General features: G+C 31.6%; 1 protein-coding gene across 3 annotated transcripts in view; it reads left to right on the top strand.

Moving 5' to 3' along the window:
• LOC136976939 (queuosine-tRNA galactosyltransferase-like) overlaps positions 1 to 19,457 on the top strand; it is a 62,062-nt gene that overhangs the window by 33,699 nt on the left and 8,906 nt on the right. For 2 of the 3 annotated variants that reach the window (XM_067272332.1, XM_067272333.1), the window contains exons 4-8: positions 3,081 to 3,145; positions 4,876 to 4,941; positions 5,072 to 5,167; positions 6,714 to 6,809; positions 10,657 to 10,781. In XM_067272332.1, the coding sequence (XP_067128433.1) occupies positions 3,081 to 3,145; positions 4,876 to 4,941; positions 5,072 to 5,167; positions 6,714 to 6,809; positions 10,657 to 10,781 (448 nt within the window). The remainder of the gene's footprint in view (positions 1 to 3,080; positions 3,146 to 4,875; positions 4,942 to 5,071; positions 5,168 to 6,713; positions 6,810 to 10,656; positions 10,782 to 19,457) is intronic. The other variant, XM_067272334.1, reaches the window with a different exon arrangement.

Raw genomic sequence — 19,457 nt, 5'->3', positions numbered from 1 at the left:
TCCACCTCCGATTCCAACTCTCAGGCCGTCGAGATGATCTCCTGCACCACTTCTGTATCCTCAGCTGGTTCTTCCTGGGTCCATTCAGGAACAAGCCTCTTCCAAGCTGAATTGAAGGTCTTCTGCAGACTTCTCCCCAGGCCTTCTGGATGAATCTGATTGCCACAAGAACATGAAACTTCTCTTTCCAGAACTTTCAGACAGTCATGTCTCCACAAAGCTGACATTCTTCAAACACCTTCATGAAGAGAGCTCTGGTGTACAGTTTTTTGAAGTTGACAATGATTGCTGATTTATTGGCTGAAGGATGGCAGTGATGTTTGCTGGCAGATACTGCACTTTGATGAAAGGATAGCTTTCTTCCAGGATCTCCTCCAGATCTTTTGGGTGACCAGGGGCATTGTGCAGTATCAGTAGGGCTTTGAGCGGCAGCTTTTTGTCCAGCAGGAGAAAAAGTTTCCAGGATCCATTCCTTGAAGATAACTTGGGTCACCCAGGCTTTTTGGTTAGACTTCCAATGGACAGGCAGGTTGGACAAAGAAGAAGAAGGAAAAAAAAACAGCTTGCTCTTCTGCAGCCAAAGAGCAACTGTTTTCAATGGCTCCCAAAATACCTACATCAAGAAGCTATTTTGGGAAGCCAAGAAAGGGAAAACATCTAAAAAAAAGCAGATTGTCATTGGCAATGGCAAAAGAGTGGAAACATCATTTGCACTTGTTCACAGAAAGTCCATTGTTTGCCTCACGTATCTGCCGAACGGAAAGTCCGTTGTTCGCAGCCAGTCCGTTGCTCGAGTCACGTAACGGCCAAACAGAAAGTCTGTTGTTCGCAGCGTCCGTTATTCAAGGCGTACATTATACGAGGCACCACTGTAATTTAAACCTTAAAATAATCTTGACCTTTGATCTAGACTATAAGGTCAAAGGTATATCCGGTTGTGAAATTTTCTGCTCTTTCCATTGCCGGGGTCAAAAATATGTGTGTCCATTGAAAAAAAAGATTTGACCCTCAAATGACCTTGCAGGTTAAGGTCACCAATTGATTGGTCCTTTGAAACCCTACAACTTTTGTCTATACCTTTTTCCCAAAATAATGAGATCCAATTAAGTTATTTCATTGTCTCAAGATAAAAAACTCGCCCTGTATATTTGATTTCAGCTATGTATTGTTAAACTTTATTGTTATAGTTTTAATTTAAATGTTTTTTAAAAACAAACATTTTTAAATAAGTTATTTTTACTTGGTATTCTTCTTTTGCTTTAATTTATGAACTAAGAAAGCATAAAAGATAATTTCTGGAATAACTGAATATTATATTTTATTTAAATCTTTGACATACTTCACTTATTGTTGAAGTGAAGAAGTTGCCATACATAATAATGGTCACATTGAACACTTGATTCACAGAGGATAAATCATGTAATTGTCCCTCTTTTTATATGTTATTTTCTGCTATTGTAATTTAAGTAAAGATTGTGTTAAAAAACAAATGTTGGATCATCTCTTACACCACTTTTCATATTAGCCCTTTGATGAGTGGGTGTACGTACTAGTGGCTCCATTTCCATTCAGTGAGTGAGTTTTTAAAAATGTAGCATTTATGAAAAAATTACTATCTTGTCTTCTAATTAATATTTTTTAATAAACTAGGTAATATTTTCTTTTTCCAATTCAGTTGTGTTGAATAACTCAAACAATTCAGAAGGAGACAGCATATGTGAGTGACTGCTATGTTTGAGTTTATGCTGGAAAATTCTATTCTAGATTTCATAAAACTTAAAAAAACCACATAAAAAAAAATTCTAGATTTGTCAATAGCTTGTAATTAGTTGTCTGTAAGGTTTTAAGTTTGTCTATAAATATATGACCATACTAAAGAGAGATATACTTGAAGAACATATGTATATGTGCTTACTCTGTACAGTACAAACCACTATGTGCATCACAAGTAATTATAGACATACTCAGCAGATGGTTAGTTTTCTAACTGAAATAAAATATTTACTTTCACCATTAAAAGATTTTAAATTTTAACAATATATGTTGTTGATGAGTCCAAGAATGTTAAATATAAATAAATATTTCTTTTCTGGAAAGTAGTTATATTTTTTGTTTTTTTTGTGCCAAATAAGTTGTTGATTTTGATTCAGTTATTTTAAATTTATGGAATTTTTATTGTCTATATGAAATTATTAAATATTTAATTATAAATATGATATATATATATATATATATATATATATATATATATATTAATATTTTAAATTAAAATTGTAAATTTAAATTACAGTGGGTGATTGGTTAATGAACACTTCAGACTGTGAACAAATGGGACAATGAACACTTTCGTGAAAGATTTTTATGTTCAGACAACAAACATAATGAATACCTGACAGAACAAACACAAGAAGAAGTGATGCTGCATTTAAAATTTGTAAAACTATATTTTAATGGCATCTATACACGGTTTATGGAATGAGACTTTCATAGTTGTATACATAACTTCTTTTGCACTAGTTAATCTCTGTTCTCTAAATTTTGTAAGTGCTTTTCTGAACTTTTTATTTAAAAAACTGATAATAATATGGGGCCTAAAAAGAATGGAGTGTCAAGAATTATATTCACTATAGAAACTAAGCAAGATATAATAGCCAAGGTAGAAAATGGGCAGATGTCTGATATTGTAGGCAGATGACTTCAACAGGTCTACAGTAAGCACAATCTTAGCTAAGAAAGATATAATAAAAATGAATCAAGCTGATTCAGGAGTAACGAAAATTGCATCTGAGAAACGAAGATGTGATATCCATGAAAAAAATGGAGAGAATGCTTTTAGTTTGTTATTACATGTAAATAAACATAGTAAGAAAGTATATAATTTTTTATTTATTTTTTGGGGTCTCCAGAATGAATTAATCAATTTCCCACCAAAATCTATAATTGACTAACAAACAATTTGGATAGCGAACATGGTCTTGGAACAGATTATGTTCGTTAACCAATCACCCACTGTATTAAAAAAAAGTATATATTTTTTTTATTGGTATTTAAGTTTTGATATGAAATGTATTTTATAATAGTTGGATATGCTAAAAATAGAGCAGTTGAACAAAGTAATGGAGAATATCTTTGTTTTTTGGATGCTGTAAGTAATTATTTATTATACTTATGAGAGCTTAATGTAAATTAATATATAATACAATAAAGTTTCATCAATTCAAGAATAAATATTTTGTATTTTGTTATATTGCATGTTATATTGTTGATTTCTATTTGCATCCTGTCCCTTATGTATAGTACAGTACATAAAAGATAAGGATATGTTCCAGACTTCTTTCACAAATTGAATTTCACACAACAATGGAATAACTATTAAAATATTGACAATATATTCTTAATATACCAAAATTATAAAACTCCATGTAATATTCTAAACATTTTATTTTATCTGCATACAGCAGTGATGTAGTCATAATGGTACATAAAGAAAACATATTGTTAATGTTAGACTATTTTTATTTTTTATCTGTATAATATACGTATATATAAGTATATATTTTAGGGACTACCCCCCACACACACACGTGTGTGTATCTTGTTAATTATTATAATTGATTCTTCTTTTATTGGGTTGTTTGGAAAGTGATTTCGTTTTTTTACCACCAGAGGAATTAGTTGTATTTTTACCCATCAACTTCATTTTAAACCATATTGTCATTATATATTTTGACAGCTGACATTTCAAGGCTTATTTGTAAAAAATTTTGTTTGATTCTATGCAATTTTTTTTTTTTTGTGCTCCATCAAATATGGAAATTGAAAGCAGCATTTTCAGTATATTTTACTTTTTTATTACCAAAAAAATAAAAATGCTGCTTGAGCAAGAAAAAAATTGTTACATATATGGAGAAGATGTGTTGACAGAATGACAGTGCCAAAACGGGTTCACAAAATTTTGTTCTGGCAATTTCGATATTGAAGATTCACCACGTTCTGGAAGGCCAGTCAAAGTTGATAAAGACAAAATAAAAGTATTGATTGCAGAAAACTGCCAAATAACAACACAAGAAATCACTAAGAGATTAAATTTCTCAAACTGAACGATTTATGATCACTTGACATGACTTGCTTTCATTTCAAAGCCTGATATATGGGTTCCACATGTTCTTAAAGAAAGAGATGCTCTCTTTAGAGGGATTTTAAGGAAATTCTTTTTCTTTTTGAGTTTCTACCAGACAATTCCACAATTGACTTGAATGTGTACTGCCATCAAATGTACAAATTGAGTGATATCATCAAACAGAAAAGGCCAGAATTGATCAACAGAAAAGGTGTGTTCACTATGATAATGCCAGACGTCACACAAGTTTGGTAGCTCATCAGAAGTTGTTACGGCTTGGATGGGATGTGCTACCACACCCACCATATTCACCAGATCTGGCACTCTTGGATTATTACTTGTTTCAGTCTTTACAAAATGTTTTAAATCGTAAAACATTTACTTTAAATGAAGATGTCAAAAATCACTTGGATCAATTTTTTGTAAGCAAAGATCAGAACTTATGACCATGGAGTCATGCTACTACCAGAAAGATGGCAAAAGGTATCTGACCAAACTGATCAATATATAATTCAATAAAATATTTATATATTATAAGAAAATTGTTTTTTTCTCCACAAAAAAATGAACTTACTTTCAGAACAACCCAATATTTTTGTACCACAAATTTAAATTTATTGATTCTGATGATAAACATTATATAAATTGTCAAATTTTCCCCAACCATAATAAATATCATTTATTGAATTCTAATATTTAGCTTTCTATCAATACAATACAATTTGTGATATTTAATTAATAGCAAGTTCTTTTAGGATGATGTCATGCATCCTTCCCGAATCCAGAAGCAGTACGAAAGTGCAAGCAAAAATAAAGATGCTGTAAGTTTATTTAGTTAAACATTACATAATATAAACTACACCTATATTATAAAATAAAATTAAGAATAAATTTTTATTTATATTACTAGTGAACATATTAAGGTTTTATTCATATTTTTAATGTCTTCAGATTATTGGAAGCAAATTTAATCGTTTTCCTGTTGGATCTACAAAAAGATTTACTGATTGGGCTAATAATTTGAATAATAAACAGTTATATACCCAGGTACAAAATTTGATGATTAAAAAAGTGTAATTTATTTTGGTAATTTCTAGAATAACAAATTTTGAAATAATTTTTAAAATATTTTAATATACAGTAGACTTGCTTCATAGAGACTGTAGGGGACTTTCAAAAATGCTATATTGAATTTTCCCAATGTTTTCCAATTTTAGTGGGAAGATGTCAATTATAAAAAAACTGTAACTGAAGGTCAGTGAAACTAATCGAAAACTTTCTTATTTTATTAAATTCATTGCTGGATTTATAAAGGTGTGAGTTTTTGTGATCGATCTCTCCAGTTATTTCAAAACTTATAGATGCCAATTATGTCATAATCTTGTGTTTACATAAGAAAACTACTCTAAAACTTAAAAAAGTTATTTTTTAAAATTATATTATTTAAAGCAATTTTAAAAAATTAATTAAAAAAGTACAGAAAAACATCACTACTATCTTTTTTTTTTATAACTAAATGATAGTCAAATTAGAAAAATGAAAACTTAAACAGTCAAAAGACCATTACTAGATATGTATGTACTTTACATATGTTTTATTATTGTAATCTTCGTTGTTTCTTGAATTAAATTTTAAAAGCTTTTATGCAATCAAAGATGGCACTAATCTATATCTTCAGTTGTTACATGTTAACTTCAAAACATTTTTGATCTTTTAAGTCCATCATCAGTGTGAGTTTTTCAAGAAGCACGATGAAACATACACAACTGATATGCTAGGACTGGTATTTAAATTTAATTTTTTCCATATTCCTTTGAAGGTTTAAACTCAAACGTAAAAACAAATGCTTTCAATGAACAATATCAAATAAAAACTATTCAATCCAGAGTTTCAGATAAAAAATTGGAAAATGAATGATTTTCACTGAATATTTCCATTTAAATGTTTCATTCTTTCGAATTGTATTGAAAGATTTTGACCTTGATGTATTCAAATGAAAGGAATGAAGATACATGAACCATGATTCAAAATAAAATGAAAGACAAGACTTAATAAAATAAAAATAATCAATATACAATGTAAATGCAACTATTATAATTCAAAGAGGGTTTTCCATGCACTGGAAATGGTTCTACAATCTTTAAAATTAATGCAAATTGACTTTATTTCAGATTGTTGAAATTTTTCCATTCAATTCATTATCAAAATTATATTTATTTATACATATTTTATGTACAATAAAGGTAATTTTAGTTCAAAACCTTTTTTAAACATTAAGGCATATTTTCACCTAAGAGGGCAGTTTGATTTTATTTTCAGATTTGTTCATTCAAAGTTCAAAAGGTCAAATCAATAATAAAATAATAATATGTTTATGAGAGATTGATCAGAACTTTTTGTGTTGATTGATATATCATGGTGAATCACTAAATCAAGGGTTGCTATAAAGCAAGTTTACTGTATTATTAATAAAATTTAGCTTTATTTATTCTGTGTGATAAATTATGAACTTTTTGCAAGTACATTTTTTCTTGTATTAATATAAAAATAAAAAATAATAGATAACTTTAAAACATGTGACTAATTTTTTTAGATATATACATCTCATGGACCAACGTTAATAATGCCAACTTGGTTTTGTTCCCGTGAAGTTTTCAAAAAAGTTGGAGGATTTAGTGAAGCAGGAATGGTAATTTCAAACATCTAAATTATGTATATATGCATACATATACATATATAATTCTTAAAGTAAGAAATAATAATAGCATGCATCACCATTGAAATGAAACAACAAAGAGGAGAATTCAGTCTTCAGTATTAAAACACTGAAGACTGAATTCCTTAAAAATGAAATACAGTAAGACCCCGCTTAATGCAGAGGATGCATTCCTAAATGACAAAGCGCTAAATGAAATGGCGTTAAACGAGGTCTTTAACATAGAGTAAATAGGGTTGGGGAAACACGCGACCAAAAATAAACAAATTTTACTTTAATTTTAAGTTATTTTTATATTAATTTGTATAATAATATATAAATAACACATAAACATATGCACACAGAAATGTAAAGTTCATTTTTTGTGATGAAGGTCCTGGCTCTTCTGGAATTCATGTTTTTTTTTTTTTTTTTGCAATAAAGTCATGTAGTTTCATTTGTTGCTTTTTCTTTCCTTAAGCAAATGTCGGCAGCAGAAGATCACATCCGAAACGCCTCGTTTTGCTTTTGCACTCCTTTCAAAACCTTGATCATTCTCTACAATTTGATTGACTATTTCAGTTAATATTACCAAACTTTTACTAAGGAAATTTGTAAAGAAATTTTTTGGGTTTTTCATTTTCAGAATCTCTATTTTCCAGTTTTACATGAATTCCTTTTTCTGCCAGTTTTTGAAGGTTGTCGTTGGTAAGGCTCTCATCAGAAACCTGCGGTAACTCCTCAATATCCTGCTCATCTTCACCTCCTAATCCTGCTGTATCAATTAGGTTGACCAATCAACCTAACGATACAGCAATAGGCTCTTCTCATTGAGAATTCTTGGATACCTTCAGCCATAACTTCTTCCACACTTCATTCATGCATTTATCAGTTAATTCTCGCCAAACAAAGCCGATATTGCCTATGGCATCCATGATGTTACATTTTTTCCAAAATTGCACCAAACAAACATGGATTTAAAGAAAGTACACCTTTTTGCCACCTTTTTCTGATTGGTTCGTGTTCGTAAGTAATCACCTTATATATGAATCAATGAAATGCAGCGATAATTTAAGATCAGCATAAATTTTGAGCTTTTTTTTAGGCTTTGAGCAGACCGCATTCATCATCGTAGATGGCAGTCAACGTGTTAAGTGGGATCTTATTGTACCTTTAAATATAGAAATTTCTTCTTAAATGATCCTCATATTTTTGATGGTTTTTATTTTTCTGGTTTTAAAGGGACAAAAACTTATTATGACTTATAATCAAGTTTGGTTACTAAATCAAAGAAAACTTTCATTTTTTTTCTTGCAAACAGCATGAATAGATATTTGTTGCCATTGTGCAGCAAAACTCTTTTAAGGCTGAACTTTGACGAGTCAATAAAGAGTCTCCACTCCACAAGATCCTACGGAGTGGAGACTCTTTATTGACAGGATCCTCCAACAAATGCAGTATATGGTTACAAAAAATGAGATTGTCCTCCATTGAAAAAATTTCACTTTTCCTGATTTCCTTTTTCTGTAATAGGATGCCTTAACTACTTTCTCCTTTTTCACTGCTGGAGATGTGATGCAAGTAGTTGAGCCTTTCTTTTTGATTTTATGATTGGTGTAAGTCCATTTTTGACAAAAAGTTAGTTAATGATAACAATGAATGCAATCTGCTATGAGCTTTTTATCTATGAACAGTTCCCAAAAAAATACTTCAAAATTTTCATCCTTTCGTCAATATAAGTTTACGTAGTTAATGAAATTACAAATATAATTACTTTGAAAGTGGTGTAAGTCCACTTTCTGCAAAGTAGACTGAAATGTATCAAAATAAGAGTTTATTTTATAAATACCTACCTGAATCACTGTCCGATTCTAAGGTGACATTATCCATTTTGAATATTATATAATATAAAATGCACACTTGTTATAAAATTAACAATTTATTAGTAATTTTAAAAGTAATCATACTTATTTACTTCAAATTAAGTGAACAAACAGAACACACTACTAAGTTTTATACTCTACATAAGATGCAGGAAGTACCAAAATTCCAATGAACAAACAAAAATTTGAAAATATAATACTAGCACCTTTATATCACCATGCCAGGCCCATCACATCCGAAAAATTCAACGATATGATGGATCTATTACCTTATATCCCTCTAATACATCATGACTATTTTCAAAAACTCCCTCATAATGATAAAAATTAAAAATGGCACATATTAATATAAAGTTGTAATTAAAATAATTTAAATGGCATTACCTGAAGAAATATTGAAATAAAGCCTTTTTCTTTTGTTTTTTTTGACATATTTAATAAAAATTTCATTAAAAAATTGGTTTGATTCAATTCAAATCCCATATTTAATATTTCATAAATGTATGATTTTTGCATTTTGTTGACTTTGAAAGTGGTGTAAGTCCATTTGAGGTCTAATACTAATACTAATAAGGTAACTAATACTTCAAAAACAATCACATTATAAACTTAAATCAATTTAATATTTAAAAAACATAAAATGATCATATTAACATATACCAATATTTTTCAAACCATTCAAATACAAACCCTTAAATATCTCCATATAATATAAAATGGGCTTACACCACTTTCAAAGAAAACAGCTCAAATGGTAAACATCTACATCCAAACAACACCAGAGTGAAATCACCAATATTGTTAAAATCCAAATCATGAATTAATCTGGCACCTGACAGCTGATGCCTAATAGTATACTAAGATGTAGCACTATAAACTACTTCAGAATTGGCAAAAAAAGTGCTTGATCAAGATTATCAGCTGCTCTGGGCCCAAACAAAGTTACTCAAATGGTGAAACAATCAGAAAGAATTATTTATTTGGGAGAACCTCTACATATCTGCTTTAACACCGTGCAACACAACAACTCTTGAAATCCCACAAATACGGACAACTTTATTCAAGCAATCTAATCCACATCTCTAGAACATCATTATCGCTCTCTATGTATATTTAAAGAATTATGTTACTCATATTGCTGATCAAAAAATTTTAAAATTCTTATTCTATTTCAAATTTATATTGGTATTCCATCTATGCGCTTCATAGAATTTCATAAGTTGTTCGACAGCTCAGAATTTAAAAACTGTTGTATTCAACATTCACCTGACAATGGTAGTTTTATGCTATCAAAAGTGCTTATGAACTCATTTATACTTTAAATTCACCATAGGTAACGCCACAACACACAATTGTAATTGTTATACAGTTAAGTGTTGGCATGAAGTGTACTGTACATTACTTTTATTAGAGTAACACAATACAGTAGACCAGTGATTCTCAATCCGTGTTCTGCAAACTTTCTTAAGTGTTCCACAAAAAAGTTTTCATTGCAAATTTATTCCAATGTACTGTACTACAATATATCACCTTATTCGTAGACAATTCCTTGCTTAAAATTGGATTCAATATAATAAAGTTTATTGCTTTATTGTTTCATGAGAATAGTAAACATGGAATTGCTTATCAATTTTTGAATATATTGATGCTAATGTTCTGCACAATAAAAAGTATATGAATGGTGTTCTGCAGCTTCAAAAAGCCTCTGAGAATCTCTGCAGTAGACTAGAGAGGAACTAAATAAGTACAAAATAAATATGTTATATACAATATATTGTTTTATTTAAGTTTTTAATTTTTCCAAATGGGAAATTAAACTCCCAAAAAAACTCCAGTGCACATGGCCTTGACAAAAGTGATTCCTGTCCATTTTATATACTACTATATTTACAAAAATAATTAATTCAGTAGTAATTAATTTTTTTGACAAATTATCTTTATACTTATATTACTTACAGGGAACACCTGAAGATTTATTATTTTATTTTGCCCATTTGAAATTACATGGAAGTTTATACAGGGTGGATGAAGATTTGTTGATGTATCGTTATCATCCTGGTGCTACTACTTTTTCCATTGATGAGTATGTTTAAAATATTTTATGTATTTATATCATCAATATAAACTAAATAGCTAGACTTTACTGGCTCTTTTTTAGATTCTATTTTAATTAAGTTAATAAAAGACACCTTCTGCATTTCTAGCACTAGTTTATTTTTAGGGTCAAGGAATGGAGCTGGCAAAGTGTGGAAGGTGTCTTTTATTATTGATCAACTCCAGTTTCTAGGAGTGTTTTATTAATTAAGTTATTAAAGAATTTCTGACTAAAAGTAAGTGATGTTGCTCTTCTGTAATAAATTTAATGATTGGAATTAACTAATATTTTAGAAAAGTCTAAAAACAAAAATTAATGTGGGAAAGGACTTGATTCCATATCTTTACAAGCTAGGTGAATATATTACCACTCATATTATTCATACTCTAGTCTAATATACAGGGTGGGCCAACGAAAACGTAACGGCAGAATGTTCGTGTTCGTCCAAGCAAATCGCTCGGACAGGTCGATTTTATTCTCGAGGGGACATCTTTTGCAATAAAGTTTTTGCAATTCTGAATACAACAGACAACAAAAATTTTAAAAACTCATTTATTTTGTATTAACTAAACAAACATTTATTTCGAAAAAAATGTTTGTTTAGTTAATATTCAGATTCGCAAAAACTTTATTGAATAAGATGTCCCCTCGAGAATAAAATCGACCTGTCCGAGCGATTTGCTGGGACGAACACGAACACTCTGCCGTTTCGTTTTCGTTGGCCCACCCTGTATACTGTATATACATAAGAATCCCTTGTCAACTGTAGTTTAGAAATACAATTTCTACCAAGAATTGAGTTAATGAAAATGTTACAAAACATTTTCATAATATTGTGGTATTATTATTTGACATATTTGATTACTGAAATAATATACTTTATTTTAAAATGAAATAAAAATTATTATTTTCTTTACATAATTAAAAAATTATTTGTAATTAAATGCTAAAAATGACATTATTCTTTTTTATATACCATTATTGATTGTATACAACTACGAGGGCAAGTCAAAAGAAATTTTATTTGTATGATTTTATAATAAACTTTTATTTTTGCTTTTTTAATGTCAAACAAACAACTTGACACCTAAATGAGAATTCCAGCATATAATGAACAAATAAACTTTAATGTTCAAATGTTTTCGGTTGTCTTTCAAAGGCCGTTGTTAGGAAAGAATGCACAAAACAAAAAACAGCTCTATCTTTTGAAAAGTTTTAGCTTTCGAACATAGCTGTGTTCCAATTTTTAAACATTTAAACAATGTTCAATACAAAGATAATTACGTATTACAACATATAAATAAATTATTTTTAAAATAAAGCTATAAATAAATTCATTAATAGTATAATATATGGCATTGTAAAAGTTAGCCCGATGTTTTAAACGATAACAACACACAAACAATGTTCGATAAGAAAATTTTTCCTTTACAGTGCCTAAAGATAAATGCATAATTACATATCAAAAATTATGCTTTGTGGCATTGTAAATAATACTTCCACGGTTGTGGAACTGGAATATAGTCAGAGTTAATGCATCGTTTATACATTAAAACATTGGGCTAACTTTTACAATGCCATATATTATATTATTAGTGAATTTATTTATAGCTTTATTTAAAAAATAATTTAGCCATCCGACGAAAGAAACAAACTTTTTGCAATAATTCGTCACCAGAGGGGATCCCGAAATCTACATTTACCAGCGCATTCTTCTGTGGATATAAATCGGCCAAAATCTCCGAGTGGAACAGGATGGAACAGGATGGAACAGTATTAGAAGATGTCGTAAGACCAACCTATTCCGAATTTTTAGAAAATTTTATATTTTTAATTGGATAAATTTTGTGTTTTTTAACTAGAGGCAGCCAAGTAGCCTAAAAAGAAAGGTCAGGTCGTCCAAATGTTTTAATCAAAAAGCATGTAATAAATGGTGGTCTTTTGAATTGACTGTGTCTTTAATTTACAAAAAATAATTTATTTATATTTTGTAATACGTAATGATCTTTGTATTGAACATTATTTAAATATTTAAAAATTGGAACACGGCTATGTTTGAAAGCTAAAACTTTTCAAAAGATAGAGCTGTTTTTTCTGTTTTGTGCATTCTTTCCTGGCGAGGACCTCTGAAAGACAGCTGAAAACGTTTGAACATTAAAGTTTATTTCTTCATTATATGCTGGAATTTGCATTTAGGTGTCAAGTTGTTTGTGTGTCAGTTTTTTAATGTCTTTATTATGATTGTTTCATACCTGTTTTTATTGTTTATTTGTGCATTGCATGTTTATTTTTATTGTCTATTACTTGTTGTTATCAGGGAACTTCTTTCTTGTCCTGTAGAATATTACCTGTATTAATTTATTTAAAAAATTAAATTAAATTAAATTGAGAATGATTTTCTTCCTCACACAATAATCACTATGAGATGTAGAAACTAGTATATTTTTAAATGTTTCCCCTAGAATTGAATGCACTTCTGCCATTATTTCTGTTAGTTCTTGAAGATGTATAGTAGTCCATTTCTTGGAATGTTTTGACCACCAGTGCTGTGAACAGGAAATGAGTTCCCTTGTAACTTCAGCTTTAGTGCTAGGAACAGAAAAAAGTTGCAGGGTGCTAAATTTGTGCTGTACAGGTGATGTGGGCTGCACAAAATAATTTTCTTAGTCAAAAACTGTTTCCATGTTAGTAATGGGTAGATGTTCATTGTCATTTTGAAACAGATAGGCAGCAGATAAATTTGTTCAAATTTCTATACAATTTTTTTACTTTCCTGGTTCTGTTATATATAACACAGGGAAAGTATGGTGATCGGTCAAAAAGTAACCATTAAGATTTTGACATTTCTGGTCTCAGAGAGACCTTCAAACATCCAGAAATGCAAAAAAAGGTTGGGAGGGTTTCTGTATATATGGATGTTAGTACATGTGTGTGGAGGGCATGATTTTGTTCACCTACTTTGAAAATTAATAACTCCTGTGTTTTCTGTCAAAAATTTCTGAAATTGCAGGGAGGTTTGTATATTATGAGGATTGATGCTATTAAATTTTGGCGATTAAAATTTTAGTCAAAGGAGTGGGGAGATAGAGGTTGGCGTGTGTCATATCACAAGGAGGGTTGGACATAATTAAGATTTTATTTGTTGTTAGTATTTTTAATTGTTTATAAAACTCATCCCTATCCTCAAAATTAAGCTTTTGAGATATGATATTTTATTAAAAAACTTTATGTAACAGATGGGTTTGTATGCAGTTTTAAATGTTGTTGCCAGAAATGTTTTTTCTGGACAGATGCATTAAATAACTGTTCTTTACAGTGATATAAATCTAAAATGTGTTAATGCAGTACTTTTGACAGGAAAAAAATCAATCTCTGTTTGGACTCACCCTTGTGTATTGATCATTTTATAAACACATCAGTTCCAAAACATAGTTTGAACTTAAATGAATAGAAAAAATTTTGATACCCTTTAAAGAAATTCAAAAATATTTGAAAAGTAAAATTTTCCAGACATCAATTCTTAGTTTTTTTAGAGAAGTTGTGATGTTTCTCATCTAGTTTAAAATAGTTTTTTTCAATTCCTTGTGATTTACAAAAAATCAGAATGTTGCATTTTTATGTAAAATAAAATTTATTATTATATAACATTTATTCAGTATTGTAGTTATCTTTGTTCTCCTAATCCTTTATTGCTTATAGAGTCTGTTTTCACAAGCATGATTTTAACAACTGCCCCATTTTTTTGTTCATGTTTTTTTATTGGAACATAATTTCTACAGGTGGCAAGAAATGCATATATTTTATTATTTTGGAATATAACCATACAGAATGATATATACATACCAACTAAAAATCTTTTATTGTCATGTTTCTAAACTATTTATTAATTAATTTTAATCATTAAGTTTATTAAATGACATCATTTGCTTTTAGTAAGATTTTTATTATGTTGGGTTAAGTGAGATATACTCGGTTAACACCGGTGGCTGTGTACTATGCCGGACCAAAGTCAAGGCATAGTAACCAAAACAGAAATTAAAGAAGTGTATCAGTGTGTGTGTCTGTATTCAGGAATTTTCTCACAATATGACATGTATTCAATATAGTGGCCTTCTGTAGTATGATGTATGTGTTTCTATTCAATTGTAACATGCCCAGGCTTTTGTGTAGTGTGTGTGGTATGACACCTGTAGAGGAGAGAACAACAGGTACAATAAGCACCCTATCCATCCTCCACAGATGCCTTATTTCCTGGGCGAGTTCTGTGTACTTGCTAATTTTTTCAGTGCATGCGTTTTGTATATTGTGAGTGTTTGGAATGGATATGTCTATAATGTATGTGATTTTATTGTGTTTGTCAATGAGTGTGATGTCTGGTCTGTTGTGGTAAATTGTTTTATCTGTGATTATGGCTCTGTCGTAGTACATTTTGTGCGTGTTGTTTTCCAATACTGTCTGTGGAATGTATTTGTAGTATGGTTCGTGGATGTCTACTAATTTGTGTTTCTTTGCAAGCTCTTGGTGTATTATATTTGCTACTTGATTATGTCTGTGTAAATAATCTGTCTGTGCCAAGAGCTTGCAACCAGAGGTGATGTGTTGTATAGTTTCTGGCATGATGTGACATTTTCTGCATGTGTCATTTGTGAGTGTTGCATCTTTGAGTATGTGTTTTCTGTAGTTTTTAGTATTTATGACCTGATCCTGTATGGCGATCATGAATCCTTCCGTCTCCCCAAAGAGGCATCCCCGAGCTAACCAGCTGTTTGACGTAGTTTTGTCAACAAAATCCTGGGCCAGGTCGTAAGGATGCCTGCCATGGAGTGCCTTTCGAGCCCACGATTGCTTAATGGTGTCTATGCCTTTTATATGTTGTGTTGTGTCCATATGATGTGAGTGTAAGTTTAATGGTGTGTTATTTGAATCTGCTAGAGTTACTGCTTTATGTAATTGTGATGTTTCTTGTTTCTTGTAGAAAAACTCTCGCAGTGACTGTATTTGTTTGTAGTGAAGGTTAACTATGTCAATCAGGGCCACGTCCGCCATCTTTACGTGGAAGGGTTAATCTTTCTGTGGCGGATTTAGGATGATGTTGTTTATGCTTAGTAAGTGTTGTTCTTGTTTTCCTTTGGAGTTGCTCGAGATCTGTGTGAGTCCAATGTATAACTCCAAAAGAATATGTGAGTACTGGGATGACATATGTGTTTATTGCTTTAACTGTGTGTTTTGCATTTAACTGTGTTCTGAGAATAGCATTTAACCTACTTTGGTATTCTTTAATTAATCTTTGCTTTATTTGTGTATGTTCTGTTAGTTTGGCCTGTTGGAATCCTAAATACTTGTAGAACTCGCCCTCTTCCATGGATTCAATAATGTCTCCATTTCCAAGTGCAAAATCTTCTTTCTTCAGGATTCCTTTTTCTATGTGAACTGTTTTGCATTTATCTAGGCCAAATTCCATTTGTATGTCCTTGGTGTATGAATGTGTGATTTGTAGGAGTTGATGAAGTTGTTTTTGTGTGGATGCATAAAGTTTTATGTCATCCATGTACATGAGATGTGACAGTGTAAACTGTGTTGTTTTTTTGTGTCTGATATTGTAACCATATTGCGTGTTGTTTAACATGTTGGATAATGGGTTCAGGGCTAAGCAGAACCAGAGAGGACTCAAGGAATCTCCTTGAAAAATTCCTCGCCTAATAAAAATTTGGTTTGTTTGTATGGAAGTGTTATGAACCCTGAGATGTAGTGTTGTTCTCCAGTGCTGCATAGTGTTTTGAAAGAATGCAATGAGTGATGGATGTATTTTGTACATGTGTAGGATATGTAGCAGCCAACTGTGTGGAACACTGTCGAATGCTTTTCTGTAGTCTATATATGCCATGTGTATGTTTCTGTGTTGTCTGTGTGCTTGCCGTAGAATGACTGAATCTATGAGTAACTGTTCTTTGCATCCCCTGTGGTTTCTACGACAACCTTTTTGTTGTTCTGTTAGAATGTCGTGTTCTTCAACATGTTTGTATATTTTGTTTGCAATACAGGATGTCAATAATTTGTACAGTGTTGGAAGACATGTAATTGGTCTGTATTGTGTGGGGTCTGTGGTATTGTTGTTTTTAGGTTTCATGTAGGTGATGCCCTGAGTAAGAAAATTTGGCATGTCTTGTGGATTGATGATGATGTGTGTTAGGTGTTTAGCTAGTTCCTGGTGCAGTGATGTAAACTTTTTGTACCAGAAATTGTGAATGTTGTCTACACCAGGTGTCTTCCAGTTGTGTGTTCTGTTAACAGTGTATTGGAAATCATGTATGTTTATTTCAGCACAGGGCATAGTTGGTATGTTGTGCAAGTTTCTGTTCTCCTCCTCGATCCAGCCTGCATCAGGCATTGTGCGTGACAGCACTGGACCAAAGAGAAGACCAATATGTTGTGAGTTCTTCTTCTGTTGGTGTGCCACTGTGCTGTGTATCAGTGTTTGCTTTGTTATTAATTTGTCTGTAAAAGAGTTTTTCATTGTTTGTAAATAATTTATTTTGTTGTTTTCGTAGTGTACATGTTTTGTATCGTTTGAGTCTACGTGCTTTGGCAGCAAGTTTTTGTTTTAGTGTATCAATGTATTCTGTAATGCGTGTGTTGTGATGTTCATGTTTTGTGTGTGTTTTTATTTTCTTGAAAATGTTTTTGAGCTGTTTCCTTAATTTGGGTGTTATGTTGTTTTTAGTGTATTGTGTCAGCCTGCCTAATTGCTGTCTAATGTCATTTATTTGTGTTTCTATTCTTCTCTGCCAGGCAGGTTTGTGATAGAATTGTGTTTTCTGTGTATTTGTCTGTGATTGTACTTTCAGTCCATGGTGTGTCACTACTGTGACTGCCCCAGCATAAACTAATGTATGAATGTCTGCGAGTGTAGAAATTGAATGAATGTAGTGTGGTAGTAAGTGAGTGTTTACATAATTTAGTGTTTTTCCTACTTCCTTCGACGTGTTGATTTTTGGTATTCGTGGTCGTTGTGTGGGATCTGTACCTGTATATTCAGTGAGTGTTTCCTGAAATATAAGTGAGAGCGTATTAACTAAATTCATGTCTATGTTATCAGTGATGGATGAAGAAGTGTCTGTAGTATCATTAGTGGTAATTGTTGTATGTGTGTTATTATCAATGCTTGTTGCTGGATTATCCTGACAGGTTACATGATCTTCATTAATGTTAGATGTTTCTGTCTGTTGATGTATTTGATCAGCAACCTGTTGTTTGATAAGTTCAAGTGTTGTTTGTGGAATAAGGTTGTTGTGTATAATTGTTCTTTTTTGATCAACAACCCTTTGTTCGGTGACAGTGAGATGAGGATACTGTTGTGTGAATCTATGGTGTAGTTGTTGTCTGTATGCTGTCATGTTTGTTTCGAGTTTTGTGATGGTGTAATAAGTACGGATGATAAACTCGTTCATTTCTACTGTCCATTTCATCCGTTGGCGTGGTTTTCCAGCCTTTGTGGTCTGTGGATGCATTGCCACAGAAACACCAAGGCTGGGTTGGTTCCTCACATCTGTTGAGGGCATTGCAGTAGCCATGCTTGGGCCGGTGCTGCTTTCGCCACCGGTAACCAAGGGAGACTGTGACCTATTTTTCGAACGTGAGCCTCTGCCTAACCCACGAACGCGGACCTTGTTAACCCGGGCGACGTCCGAGCCGGTATCACACTTTGATCTAGTTATTACCATGATGAATATCTCCACAGAATGTGGGCGTGGTCACTCTTAGCTTCATTTCTCCCCATAGACCTTACTGGCATGGGTGTCCCTACCAGGAGCTTGTGCTCCAGCCTGCATTGCCCTACGGATCAGTAAAATTACTGGGCTCTCCCACCACGACCAGGTGGTGACCACGGGAGAGTTATTATTATTATTATTATTATTATTATAGCCTGAAAAATAGTTCATAAATTCCAGCTGTATGATTTTTATATAATTCAGTTTGTATTTTTGATATTTATAATAATAATAATAATAACCCGAGTATATCTCACTTAACCCAACATAATAATAATAACAACAACAACACCAACTCTCCCATGGTCACCACCTAGTCATGGTGGGAGAACCTAGTAATTTTATTGATCCATAGAGCAATGCAGGCTAAAGCACAAGCTCCTGGTAGGGGCACCCATGCCAGTAAGGTTTATACAGAGAAATGAACAACACTCACAAATGATACATGCAGAAAATGTCACATAATGCCAGAAACTATACAACACATCACTTCTGGTTTTAAGCTCTTGGCACAGACAGATCATTTACAGAGACATAATCAAGTAGCAAATATAATATACCAAGAGCTTGCAAATAAACAAATGATTAGACACCCATGAACCATACTACAAATACATTCCACAGACAGTATTAGAAAACAACATGCACAAAATGTACTAACAGAGCCATAATAACAGATAAAACAATTTATCACAACAAACATTGCACTCATTGACAAACACAATAAAATCACATACATTATAGACATATATATCCATTCCAAACACTCACAATGTACAAAACACATGCACTGAAAAAAAATCAACAAGTACACAAAATTCACTCAGGAAATCAGGCATGGAGGATGGATAGGGTGCTTATTGTACCTGTTGTTCTTTCCTCTACAGGTGTCGTA

Source organism: Centruroides vittatus, unplaced genomic scaffold (assembly GCF_030686945.1).
Source record: "Centruroides vittatus isolate TY-2023 unplaced genomic scaffold, ASM3068694v2 contig_436, whole genome shotgun sequence".
NCBI classification, from domain to species: domain Eukaryota; kingdom Metazoa; phylum Arthropoda; class Arachnida; order Scorpiones; family Buthidae; genus Centruroides; species Centruroides vittatus.
This window is presented reverse-complemented; position numbering and strand designations above follow the sequence as displayed.